This window comes from Plecotus auritus (genome assembly GCF_963455305.1).
Source record: "Plecotus auritus genome assembly, chromosome: 2".
NCBI lineage: Eukaryota > Metazoa > Chordata > Mammalia > Chiroptera > Vespertilionidae > Plecotus > Plecotus auritus.
In genome coordinates, this window is record NC_137771.1 from 120,799,852 (window position 1) to 120,814,313 (window position 14,462).

A 14,462-nucleotide genomic window follows, 5' to 3' on the forward strand; every position below is an offset into this window, starting at 1 on the left:
GCAGAGGCTCCGCGTCCAAGCCCGCAGCTCCGGGAGGGGACCCAGCCGCAGTGGGAGCTGCCAGGTCAGGGGAACCCCATCTAGCAGTCTCCCTCCTTCTTCTGGAGTTCAGCTGTCCCCCAACTTGCCAACAAACACTCCTAGTGCGACCCTCAGCTGTTCTTTCTTTCTGCTCCGGGACAAGGCTCGGAACACGTCTGTCTATTCCGTTGCCATTTTTTCTCAGTGTTATTTCTTCTTGTTGGATTGCTCCCTTTAGTATTATGAAGTGGCCTTCCTTATCCCTTGTTATGTCCTTCACTTTGAGATCTAATTTGTCAGATATAAGTATTGCTATCCCAGCTTTTTTTTTCAGTTCCATTTGCCTGGAAAACCTTTTCCATCCCTTCACCCTCAGTCTGTGTGCATGTTTGTTTTTTTTTTTGAGGTGAGTTTCTTGTATATAGCAGATATATGGGTCTTGTGTTCTTATCCAATCCGTTACCCTATGTCTTTTGATTGGGGAATTTAATCCATTTACATTTAAGGTTATTTTTGATAGGTACTTATTTGTCGCCATTTTTATTCTTTACCCCTGTGTTCCTTCTTCGCTTCCTATTTCTTTTTTTTACAGCAGACCCTTTAGAATTTCTTGCATTGCTGGTTTGGTGGTAATAAATTCCCTTAGTCCTTTTTTGTCTGTGAAGCTCCTGATTTCACCTTCAATTTTGTATTGATAGCCTTGCTGGGTACAGTATTCTTGGATTCAGACCCTTCCTTTGCATGACTTTGTATATTTCATTCCATTCCCTTCTGGCCTGATGAGTTTCTGTTGAGAAATCAGTTGCTAGTCTGATGGGGGTTCTTTTGTATGTAACTTCTGTCTCTCTTTTGCCGCTTTTAAGATTCTTACTTTGTCATTGGTGTTTGCCAATTTAATTATGATGTGCCTTGGCGTCGGTCTTTTGGGGTTCATTTTGCTTGGGACTCTGTGAGCTTCTTGGATTTGTGTGGGTTTTTTCTTCCCTATATCAGGGAAATTTTCTGTCATTATTTCTTCAAACAGGTTTTCTATTCCTTGCTCAGCTTCCTTTCCTTCTGGAACCCCTATTATGCGGATGTTGTTTTGTTTCGTGTTGTCCCAAAGTTCCCTTAGGCTCTCCTCCTGCTTTTTAATTTTTTTTTCTAGGAGTTGCTCTACTTGGGTATTTTTTCCCATCTTGTCTTCTGTCTGACTGATGTGGTCCTCTGCTTCTTCTAGTCTACTCTTGATGCTTTCTATTGAGTTCTTTACAGCAGCGATGTCATTTTTCATTTCTTCTTGGTTCTTCTTCATTTCCTCTTGGTTCTTGCTCATATTGTCGAATTTGTCTTCCATTCTTTTCAGCCACCTTACGACCATTTCTCTGAATTCTTTCTCTGGAAGGTTGCTTGCCTCCATTTCATTTACTTCCTTTTCTGGTGATGCCTGCTTTTCTTTCATATGCTGGCTGTGTCTTTGTCTTCCCAGGGTCTCTCTTCTCTGGATGTCTTGTTATGTAGTTCTCTCTCTCCTGCGTTGATTTAAATGCACAAAATACAGCACTACCAGGTACAACACACAAGGCACTGAACAGAAATGTATTCATAATATTAATAACCTCCAACAAAGGTGACCACCAGGGAAAGGCAAATTAGGGGATAGGAGAGAAAGAAGAAGAGGAAAAAGAAAGAAAGAAAGAAAGAAAAAGGAGTGTCAAAATGAAATTGGGAAAAGGAAAAAAAAAGTAAGAGAGACAAGAAAGGGACTAAGAGAGAAAGGGGAACAAACTATATATATGGGGATAAAACTCCAATAGAACAATCACTAATCCCAGCAAATGCCAGCAACAAGTACCTGGGGATTAATACAAACTACAACACCAACTAATATTGAGTGAGGCAAGGGAAAACAGAAGCACAAAACAAACAAAAAATAAACAAACAGAAGAATAAGCAAAACAATCTCCCAAAAAAGCATAAAAATTCGATATAATCAACATTCAAGCAAACAACAACAAAAGGACAGAGAGAAAAACAATTTTTTGGATAGTTAAGACAGTGGAGAGAGAGGTGTGTAAGGACTTGGAGCAGGGGAATGGAGATTAGATATGTAAGTAGGGTGAAATTTTAACAGGGGGTAAACAGAAAGAATAGGGGAAATCTAAAGCAGGAAAGGGGTAAGATAAACAGGACACCGAAAAGGGGAGTGTGATGGCATAAAGGTAGAGTTCAGATAAAGTAAAAGATGCTAAAGGAAATATGAAAATAGAATGTAGAACACTAATTCCAAAGTAAAACGAAGAGAAAATAAAATGACACTTAAAAAAAAAAGATAAAATAGCAGTAGTAATAATACGGATTGAAAATAAAAATGTAATAATTAAAAAAGTAAAATCAATTGAGGAAAAAAGAAAAAAAATTAGTTTCTTGAGTAAAAGATGCAAAAAATGAAAATAAAAAATAAAAAATAAAAATAAAATGTGGTGTAGTTAAGGTCATTCACTTCCTCTGTTGTTCTGTTTGGCATGCCTGTTTCTCAGTCCGGATAGTATTGCAGTTCCCTGCGTTCCACTGCTCTTCAGTGTTGTAAGCCAGTCCTGATTTTAAGCAGGCGGTGTGTCTTAATTTCTCGTATTCCTTTATTTTTGATTACACAAGAGTCAATTTGTGATTCAGCCCCTGGGTGGCATTGTTTCTGGATTGACTTCTGGATCTATATATGGCCTCTCTAGGCAGTGTTAGAGCCTTCTTTCCCTTGGCACTCACTACCGGTTTGTGGGAGTGGGCTGCCTCAGAGCTGGCTCTCCGATGGTCACCCCCCACTCCGATGCCCAGGTTCCAGAAAAACAACTTTCCCCTGCAGTCTCCCAGGGTGTCCCCAACTGGGTGATCCTATGTATTGGGCTTAGTAATCAGAAGCAAGAATTTCAAGAGGAAAAAACCCAAGTGTGCGAACAATAGCTCTGTGCCTAAGTCTAAGCAGCCGGCACACCTTTGAAATTCTTAGGCTGTCCCTGCACGTCAGATCAAAATGAGTTGCTTTTTAGAGATCCCTTCTGTTAGCAGCTCTGAGGACCCCCTTCCACATTCACGGATCACGCCAGCCCCAACAGCAACGAATTTTTCTAGGCTCAGACTTCCCTGGTTCTCCAGCTCCCACAAAACGCGCGTTCCTCTCTCCCGCCGGGACCAGAGACCTCACCTTATCCCAGGCGAAATCTGACCTTTCCCTGGTGGAGTGTAGAGCTCCTCTGAATCCATGTGTTTGCGCCAATTGGGGACCGGCGTTCTGGGGTTCGCAGCTGTTCCGTGGGTGCCGCAGTTGTGGATTCTCAGGCTTCCGATAAGCTCCATTTTCCCATTCAAGATGGCACAGATTCCGCGTCCAAGCCCGCAGCTCCGGGAGGGGACCCAGCCGCAGTGGGGGCTGTCAGGTTAGGGGAACCCCGTCTAGCAGTCCCCCACCTTCTTCTGGAGTTTAGCTGTCCCTTAACTTGCCAACAAACACTCCTCGTGCGACCCTCAGCTGTTCTTTCTTTCTACTCCGGGACAAGGCTCAGAACACTTCTGTCTATTCCGCCGCCATTTTTCCTCCCCTCCATTTTTCACTTTTAAAAATATGAAATACATTCATATAGTTGTTAAAACTTGCTATTTTGTTAATCAGTAATTATAAATGCCCCTGTTATCACCACCCGAGTTAAGAAAGCACAGTGCTGATACTTAGAAGCCCTCAGAGTATCTATCCCAAAGCTAATATCCTTCCTAGACATAACCACTAGTCCTAATTTCTGAAAAACGTAGTTTAACTTTCCCATTTTAAATTTTACAGAAATGGAATCATACATTATATATTTTCAATATTTTATTTTTCTGTCAACACTGATACATGTCCCAGTATGTAGCTGTAGTCCAATAACTTTCATTTGTTGTTGGAAGCCACCCATTGTCTTCAATAGCAGAGAGGTGTGGACAAGGAATCCGCAAGGCTGGTTAACCTTGAAGCTCTGAAAGGTCAGAGCCAACCACCCACTGTTTAGTTGAGACAATGGTAGCTGAAGCAACTTCCACCTTTTAGTTTTATGTAAATTCTTGCTTATTGGCTATTATTGGAATTGCCTGCCTAAAGGCTATGGGTGTATCCCATAGTCTTAATAAAAGGGATAGCAAGGCCAGAGCAGGGTGGAGTCCTTGAGTTGGGCTCCTGCCTGGCCCCCAATATTTCCAAATTAATATTTTCTAGTCTCTTTCATTTGCGTGTGGCCTCCTCCAGAGCCTGAACCCTGAACCTGAACCCTGAACCACGCAGGACGTGGTGGGAACACTCCCAACTGGCAGCCCAACGTGGGGCACTCACAATTTGTATATTATAAATAATGACACTGTGAGTATTCTTATGCATGTATACTGGTACCCACTTCCTTTTGGATATTATACCCAGAGGAGGAATTGCTAAATCCCAAGATACGTCTGTCTTCTAGTTTACTAGATAATGCCAAAATGATTTCTAAGTTGTACCAATTTACATTCTCACCAGAGGCAAATAATAGCGATTGTTGCTCTATATCCTTTCCAATACAGTATTATCAGACTTAAGTTTTTTAAATATTTTTTTGCCAATATGATAGGTATGTAGGTATGTATGGATCCCTAATTGTAGTTTTAATTTTCCTTTCCCATGTTACTAATGAGGTTGAACTCCTTTATATATGTTTATAGATCATTTGAATTTTCTCCTTTGAGAAGTATGTACATTTTTTGGCCTATTTTCTATTAGATGAACTTTTTTCATGTCTTTTTACATTTAGGATATAAATCTTTTGTATGTCACATGTGCTGCAAATGTCTACCCCTTCTTGGCTTATCTTTCATAACTTTAATGTTTTAATAAGATTTTTAATTGGTTTTTAGAGAAAGAGGAAGGGAGAGGGAGAGGGAGAGGGAGAGGGAGAGGGAGAGAGAGAGAGAGAGAGAGAGAGAGAGAGAGAGAGAGAGAGAGAGAGAGAGAGAGAAACTCTTATGTGAGAGCAAAAAATTGGTCGGCTGCCTCCTACATGCCCCTTACTGGGGGTGGAGCCCACAACCCAGGCCTATGCCCTGGCCGGGAATCAAACCAACAACTTTTCAGTGCAAGGGACAATGCCCAACCGAGCTACACTGGCCAGGGCCACACCTTTATTTATTTATTTATTTATTTATTTATTTATTTATTTATTTATTTATTGAAAGGAGAGAAAGAGAGAGAGATAGAAACATCAATGCTGAGAGAATCATTGATTGGCTGCCTCCTGCACACCCCCCACTGCGGATCGAGCCCGCAACCTGGGCATGTGCCCTTGACTGGAATCAAACCTGGGACCCTTAAGTCCACAGGCCGACACTCTATCGCCTGAGCCAAACCAGCCAGGGCCACACCTTTAATTTTAATTTATCAAATCTTTTATGGATACTGCTTTTTTCATCAGTTAGTAAATCTTTCCCTAACATAAGGTAATATCGCTATTCTCCTATATAAAGGAAATCTTTGCATTTTTGCATTTCAAATTAAGGTCTTTAATCCACTTAGAATTGATTTTTACATATGATGTTAGGTAGTGGTTCCAATTTCACTAAACAACTATAGATACCTGACTGTCCCAGAGCTATGTTTTGAAAAGACTTTTCTTTCTCCATTATTATGCAGTGCCACTACTGTTATAAATCAGATGTTTATGTATGTGTGAGTCTGTTCTGGACTTTTTATTCTTTGTTTATCTTGCCCTAATATTACACTTTCTTAATCACATATTTTATAACCAGATGACCGATGCACGAAATTCGTGCATGGAGGAGGGGTGTCCCTTAGCCCGGCCTGCTCCCTCTCGCAATCTGGGACCCCTTGCTCCTAACCGTCCATCTGCTTGCTCCTAACCGCCTGCCTGCTCGCTCCTTAGCTTTTTACAGCTTGGCTTGTTGCTCCTTAGCACTGCCATGGAGGCAGGAGAGGCTCCGGCCACCTCCGCTGTGCTCACCATCTGTGAGCCTGGCTCAGGGCTTCTGTCTGAGCAGAGCTCCTGCTGCGGGAGCCTCTGCACTGACCACCAAGGGGCAGCTCCTGCATTGAGTGTCTGTCCCCTGGTGGTCAGTGCACATCATAGTGACTGGCTGTTCACTGTTCGGTCGATTTGTATATTAGCCTTTTATTATATAGGATAGGTCTTAATTTTCTGGTAGACTATGTTTCCATCCTTCCTAGCGTTCTTCTCAAGAATGTCTTGGCTATTCTAGATTCTTTATATTTCCATGTAAATATTAGAATCAACTTGCCAATACCTCTTTTTCCCCCACATACACAAATATACCATCCTGTTAGAATTTGAAATTTGGGAAGAATGTCATATTTAAACTATTTAATCTTCCATTCCATGAACAAATTTGTTAAACGAGTTGTTCAAGTATTCTACTGTATTATTGCTCTCTGTTAGTCTAATAGTCCTCTCAATTATGTGAGAGGTAAGTTAAAGCATCCCATTAGATTATGAATTGAAATATTTTTATTTCTATGAAATTTTCTTTTATATATTTTAAAAGTATATTAATATGGGAAAATATTTTGTAATGTTGTATCTTTATGGTAGATTAAATTATGATTATTAAGTGATCCTCTTTCTCTCTAGTAATGCTCATTATTATTTTCATGATATATTATTTTTACTTATTTATATTTAATCTTTTTGTGTCTTTATATTTTAAATATATTTTTATTTATTTCAGAGAGGAAGGGAGAGGCAGAGAGATAGAAACATCAATGATGAGAGAGAATTATTGATCAGCTGCCTCCTGCACACCCCCTACTGGGGATTGAGTCTGCAACCCGAGCATATGCTCTGACTAGAAATTGAATGGTGACCTCCTGATTTATACGTTGTTGCTCAACCACTGAGCCACACCAGCCAGGCTGTATCCTTATATTTTAAATATGTCTCTTACAAACAGTATATGGTTGACTTTTTATTTTTTAATTGGCAGTCTTTGTCTATTAACTGGATTATTTAGTCTATTTACATATAATTGCTGACATTCCTTGATGTTTTCTACCTGCTTTTCTCTTCTCTTATTCTTTCTTATCTTTTGGGGGTATTTCAAATAAATTGTTCTATTTTTTGTTCTACCTCTACTAGCGGGGAGGTTATACTCTCTGCTTTTGTTATTTTTTTAAAAAAATATATTTTATTGATATTTCACAGAGAGGAAGGGAGAGGGATAGAGAGCTAGAAACATCGATCAGCTGCCTCCTGCACACCTCCCACTGAGGATGTGCCCACAACCAAGGTACATGCCCTTGACCGGAATCAAACCCGGGACCCTTCAGTCTGCAGGCTGACGCTCTATCCACTGAGCCAAACCGGTTTTGGCTCTGCTTTTATTTTTGAAATGTCTGGCTACTCTAGACATTTCATCAAGCAAACTTAAATTTATGAAAGTCTGAAGTTGAGCTATGTATTTGCCACTGCGAAGAGTGTAGTATTTACAAAAAAAAAATCACATTGATTGGGATTTATTTGGCTTCTTAAATCTGTGGGTCAATCCCTTTTATCAGTTCTGAAAAATTTCCCATTATCTTTTCAAATACCACCTCTGCTTGATTATCTTTCTCCTCTCCTTCTGGGATTTTGAATAAATACATTTTAGGCCCCTCATTTTATTTTCACATCATACACTCTCTTCTGTTTTCCTTACCTTTTTTGTCCCCATGATGAATTTTGTTATTGTCTTTAACTCTCTTTTAAGTTTTCAATTTCAGTTGTTTTGTTTTCATCTCTGTAAGTTTATTTTTTCTTTTCAAACCTGTTATGTCACTTTATAGTTTTCTGTTCCCTACAAATATCTTGAAGCCAATATTTTATAAACATAAATACTTCAGTTTCCAAAGTCTTTGCAGGTCTTTTCTTATTGGATAGTATTTCTCTGGATTTTTTATTGTGGTGTTGTTTCCTAGTGTCCTTGGTTCTTTTACATGTGTGCTGGTAACTGAACTTGAAAGATAATTTATAGGAGTAATTTGAGGGCTGGATGATTAATCTTTCTCCAGTTTTTGTATTTGATTTTGTCAGTTACTTCAGTTCACTGCCACCCCTTAAATTCTATGTCACCCAAGAGAAACAAACCTTGTTTCAGTAATTGAATTTCTAGGAATCTATTCTTAGGAATTATATTTACATAAAAATAAATTTATACACAAAGATATTTAAAACAATGTTATTTTGTATAGCAAAAAACTGTTAAAAAAAAACAAAAACAAAAAAAACTGTTGATAATCTGTATGTCCAATAAGAGGGGAATGGTTAGATAAGTTATATGAAAAAGCACATAGATATTAAAATAATGTTAATATAAGGTACACAACATCATGGTAAACATTTTTTACAATTGAATTTAAAAGAAGGTAAAAATTACATATCTATATATATAAAAGCCTCCCATGGTCCCTCCTCCCAGCCGGCCAGCCCCTATCGCCCCGATCCAGACTGGGCAAGATGACCCTGATTGGCCCCGATCACTGGCCAGGCCAAGTATCCCCACCCATGCACAAAATCATGCACTGGGCCTCTAACATAATATAATTATAAGTATGTTAACAAAAACCATTGCATAAAAATGTCCAGAATGGGTATTGTCTAATAAAACTTTTGGTGATGATAAAAATGTTCTATATCTGCCCTGCAATTTGGTAGCCATTAGTTACATGCAGCTATTTAATACTTGACATGTGACTAGTGTGACTAAAGAATTGCAGTTTAGCCCTGGCTGGTTTTCTCAGTGGTTAGAGCATCGGCCTATGGACTGAAGGGTCCAGAGGGTGCCTACAGGAGGCAACCAATCAATGTATCTCTCTTGCATCAATGTTTCTCTCTCTCTCTCTCCCCCCTATTTTCTATTCTCTCAAAAAAAAAAAATCAATGGGAAAAATATCCTCAGGTGAGGATTAACAACAACAACAACAAAAAAGAATAACAGCTTAAATTATATTTAATTTTAAATTTAGCTGTATGCAATAGTAGTTACTATATTGGCTATTGCAAGTCTAGAACATATTGAAATATTAATAATGATCTTTTTGGGAAGTGGTTGAGAGTTTTGGTGACTTTTCCCCTTTCTTTTTAGTTTTCAAAGGGTTCCAAATGTTCCTTAATGTACAATTTACATTTTACATTTTAAAGTAAAAAGGCTTTAACCAAACTAGTACCCCATAAAACATTTAAAGTATTGTTGTAAAGTCTAGTAGAAGTTAAAAGGCCAAGTCTATACCAATATATAATATATATATATATATTATTGAGAGAGGAAGGGAGAGGGGGAGAGAGAGAGAGAAATATCATTGATCAGCTGCCTCCTGCATGTACTCACTGAGGATTGAGCCCGAAACCTGGGCGTGTGTCCTGACTAGGAATCAAACCGTGAACTCCTATTTCATAGATCGATGCTCAACCATTGAGCCATGCTGGCCAGGCTATACCAATTCTTTTTGACACATAGTTAAATGTGCCATGTACACAAGCTGCCATATTGATCATGATAGCTTTTATACTTTTAGGTAATACTAATTTTTAAAGAGTAGCAAGAAAAAAATTACAAGCTAATTACCTTTCCACATGCTGTCCTAGAATCACAACTAGTGATGGACATGTTTCTTTTGTCTAGTTCAAAATCAAATAGTCTGTCATCAACTATCTTTTTTTCTGGAATATCCACAGAAAGTTGATAAGAAATTGTTTTACAGTGCTTTGGATCTAAAAGGAAAAGGATCACATGAAGTACATATATGTTTTAAGTTTTTGAAAGCCTTTATTCTAAAATGAAACTTTAAACTATTGCAAATGCATTGCTTCATTAGGAATATTTTAATGGAATAAAAATGACAACCTTCATTAAATTAAAGTGAGGAACCTTCCTTTGTTAAAAACAAAACAAAATGAGACCATTCATTCCTTTGTTAAAAAAAAGAAAAATGAGAATTGATTTGGGATCCAACACCTTGATCTGGACACAAAATGGCAGCTAAACAGGCAGCAGTGTCCTGCACCTCCTCCTAGGGACAGGGCAGAAAAGCAACTAAATCGGAGAATATCCACCCTGAATTAACATATTGGATACAGCTGAGGAGACAATTTTCAACAAGGAAGTGGAGAGGATGCTGAGAGAACACCACTTGCCAGCCATAACCCACATGGAACCACCACTGTGCCCGGCAGTAAGTGGCGCAGTACCTCCCAGCAGGCCCCCAGATGTCTGCAGGGAGCGCGGGCCACCAGAGTGAGCTCCCACACCAGGCCTCCTCGCCAGCCTGCTGGGACTCAGTGTCCTAGGATCCAGCTTCAAGACCCTGCAGTGAGTGCAAGCCAGGGGGAACCCTGCACCCCACCCCTGCCCCAGACCCCAGAACCATGCTGCTAGCCTGACCTGGAGCCACCTGGCACTGGCTCCACCCCCAGACCCAAGACCTGCTGTCAGAGTGAACCGGAGACACCCAGAGCATGCCCCAGTCCAGACCACAGGGGAGTTCTGACTGTGACCCAGAGCAATCTGCCCCACTCCTGGGACAGTCCTGCCATGGTCATCCAGAGCAACCCAAGGCACACCTTACCCCAGGTGACAGGGGAGCACAGACTGAGTGACCCAGGGCAGCCCAACCCCACTCCACACTGAGGAGGGGCGAATTGGAGCAACCCAGCATGTGCCCCACTCAGGCCACACAGGAGCTTGTACTGTGTGACCCAGAACAACCTACACCCATTTCTCCCCAGTTCCTGGGACAGTTCTGCAGGGGCTACCTGGAGCAACCCAGCACACACCTCACTCCAAGCCATAGGAAAGCACTGCAGGGGTAACCCAGAGCAAGTCAGTGTGCCCATCCAGGGGCCAGAGGACAGTGCTGCAAGTGAACCACCAGAGGGATCTAGGGTGCCACCCTGCCATGGGTGCCGGAGCTGCACAGCAAATTACATGCCAGAAAGCTCTGGGTCCTCACAGGGAGTTGCACATCAGAGGAACTGTGCACATGCTCCCACCATCCCAGCATCTAAAGCAGACAACTGAGCCCTAGCCAGTTTGGATCAGTGGATAGAGTGTCGGCCTATGGACTGAAGGGTCCTGGGTTTGATTCCAGCCAAGGGCACATACCTCAGTTGCAAGCTCCTCCCTGGCTCAGGCCTTCATTGGGGCTCGTGCAGGAGGTAACCAATAGATGTGTTTCTCTCACATTGATATTTCTCTCTGTCTTTCCCTCTCTCTTCTGTTCTCTAAAAATCAATGGAAAATATCCTCAGGTGAGGATTTAAAATAAAATAAAGCAGACAACTGAGGGACCAGATCTGTGAGAGAAGAGGATTCAACTCAGAGCAGAGACAATAAAGGTGTGAGATTCAAGGCAGACCCAGCCTCTGGGCTAACAATTTCCAGACCATTGTCCTGATAAGGTCTTCAACCTCTCAAATTCCAAGCAGGGTGCCCAGGACCAGAGACAGCAAAAATGGGAGACAAAGAAACAACCCCCAAGGAAAGAAAAGGAGGTATTATCAGAAAAAGGAAACGAATGAAATGGAGGCATGCAATATGTCAGAAACAGAATTCAGAGTAAGGGTTATCATAATACTAAAAGGCCAAGAGGTATCACAACCAAAACAACCAAATGACTGGTCACCAGAAGGTGCATAGAGCACTTCTCAGCCATTAATGACCTAACAACCAGTTGCTACGATGCCCACTGTGGCCAGTGAACCAGCCTGATCAGGGGGTGGGGCCGGCGGCCAACCTTGTGGCCCCTCCTCCATGCTAGCCTGCTCCTGATTGGACTCTCCCACCCTGATCAAGATCCAGGTCTGCAAAATAAAAAAAAAAAGAGCCAGACCTGCTGGCCAAATGTCCCCTTCCTTCCCTCCCCGACCCCACCAGCTGTGCTCCCATCAGCCCACCCCACCATGATAGGCCCACAGCCCTTCCCCCTGGCTGGCCCTCCCCTGATCGCACCCTCCCACCCCAACAGGGTGAGGCTGGGTGGCCAACCTCCTGCAGCCCCTTCCCCTGGCTGGCCATGCCCCTGATGGGTCCCACCATCCTGATCGGCCCAAGGCCCTTCCCTCCATCCAGCCCCGAATCTTAAAGGCTGCCAGGGAGAGACAGAAAGTTACTTATAAGGGATCTCCCCTTAGAATATAAACTGATTTCTCAACAGAAACACATCAGGCCAGAAAGGAATGAAATGAAATATACAAAGTGATGCAAAGCAAGGGACTGAATCCAAGAATACTATACCAAGAAAGGCTACCATTAAAAATTGAAGGTGAAATAAGGAGCTTCACAGACACAAAGAGGCTAAGGGAGTTTATTACCACCAAGCCAGTCAATGCAAGAAATGCTAAAGGAACTGCTGTATAAAGAAGAAATAGGAAGGGAAGAAGGAACACAGGCATAAAGAAGAAAAATGGCAATGAACAAATACCTATCAATAACAACCTTAAATGTAAATGGATTAAATGCTCCAATCAAAAGACATAGGGTACCTTAATGGATAAGAAAACATGACCCATATATATGCTAGTCTACAAGAAACCTACCTCAGAACAAAGGACTCACACAGACTGATAGTGAAGGGATGGAAAAAAAATTTAAGGTGAATGGAAGTGAGAAAAAAAAAAGCTGGGGTAGCAATACTTTTATATGATAAAATAGACCTCAAAGTGAAGGTCATAATAAGAGATAAGGAAGGCTACTTCATAATACTAAAGGGATCGATACAACAAGAGGATATAACTCTGGTAAACATATATGCACCCAATGCAGGAGCACCCAAATACACACACACAAAATTCTAGAAGATATCAAGACAGAGATCTGCAGCAATCCTATCTAATAAAGAGGGAATATGCTAATTGACCCTCACGCTGTTGCAAAGGTGGCGGCGCCCACAGCCAATAAGGAGGGAATATGCTAATTGACTGCCCTTCCTCAAAGATGGCAGTGCCCACATCCAATAAGGAGGGAATATGCTAATTGACTGCCCTGCCCTCAAAGATGGCGGTGCCCACAGCCACAAGATGGTGGCGCCCAGTCCCCTCAGCCCCGCCGGGGTGCACCTGCCTCCAGAATCCCCCAGTCCCCTCAGCCGCTCAGCCTTCCAGGGCCGGCCCGAGGCTCAGGCAAGCCTCATATGGCAGCTGCCCAGCCGACACCTGAGATGCAGGCAAGCTTTGGATGACGGTTGCCCAGCCAATGCCTGAGGCACAGGCAAGCCTCAGATGTCAGCTGCCCAGCCACTCAGGGCCGGCCTGAGGCTCAGGCAAACCTCAAATGGCAGCTTCCCAGCATGCCCAGGGCCAGCCAAGGCTCAGGTAACTAGGGCAGGCCGAGGCTTGCACTGCCGGCAGTGGCAGCAGCAGAGGTGTGATTTGGCGTCACCTTCCCCTGATCGCCGGTCGCCTCCCACCCCTCATGGTTCCCGTACTGTGAGAGGGGGAAGGCCGGGCTGAGGTACACCCCCCCACTTCCAGGGCTGAATTTTCATGCACCAGGCATCTAGTACAGTCATAGTAGGGGAATTTAATACCCCATTGACATCACTGGATAAATCCTCTAGACAAAAATATCAGCAAAGAATCCTAAACTACTCACTAGATCAGATGGACTTAACCAACATCTTCAGAACATTTCACCCTGAAGCTACAGAATATACATTCTTCTCAAGTGCACATGGGACATTTTCAAAAATAGACCACATATTCAGACACAGGCAAAGTCTCTTTAAATTCAACAAGATTGAAATCATATCAAGCATCTTCTCAGATTACAATGGCATAATATTAGAAATAAACTACAATAAAAACAATCACAAAATTCAAACACTTGGAGGCTAAATAGCATGCTATTAAACAATGATTGTATTACAAAAGAGATCAAATAAGAAACAAAAACAGCCTGGAAACAACAATGAAAACAAAACAATCCAAAATATGGGACACAATGAAAGCAGTCCTGAGAGGGAAGTTCATAGCTCTACAGGCCTACCTCAAAAAAACAAGAAAAACTGGTAATAAATTATATAACTCTACAACTTAAAGAATGAGAAAGAGAGCAAGAAGAAGAGCCCAGAGTGAAGGAAGGGAATAAAGATCAGAGTGGCAATAAATGACGTTGAGACCAAAACAAACAAACAAACAAACAAACAAACAAAAAACCCACACACAACAATATAAAAGATCAATGAAATCAAGAGCTGGTTCTTTGAAAGGCTAAACAAGATTGATGAACCTCTAGCAAGGCTCACCAAGAACCTCTAGCAAGGCTCACCAAGAAAGAGAGAGGACCCAAATAAACAAAATCAGAAATGAGAGAGGCAAAGTAACAACAGACCCCACCAAAATTCAAAGGATTGTAAAAAAACACCCAAAAACTATGAACAACTCTATTCCAACAAACTGGTCAATCTA

The 14,462-nt window shown here is 41.7% G+C and overlaps 1 protein-coding gene across 1 annotated transcript in view; it reads right to left on the reverse strand.

Moving 5' to 3' along the window:
• The window catches only part of ERICH6 (glutamate rich 6), a gene marked incomplete at both ends in the record, with an annotated part of 86,383 nt that overhangs the window by 38,393 nt on the left and 33,528 nt on the right, over positions 1-14,462 (reverse strand). The window contains one exon of the mRNA XM_080654664.1: positions 9,625-9,770. Coding sequence (XP_080510790.1) covers positions 9,625-9,770 — 146 coding nt within the window. The remainder of the gene's footprint in view (positions 1-9,624; positions 9,771-14,462) is intronic.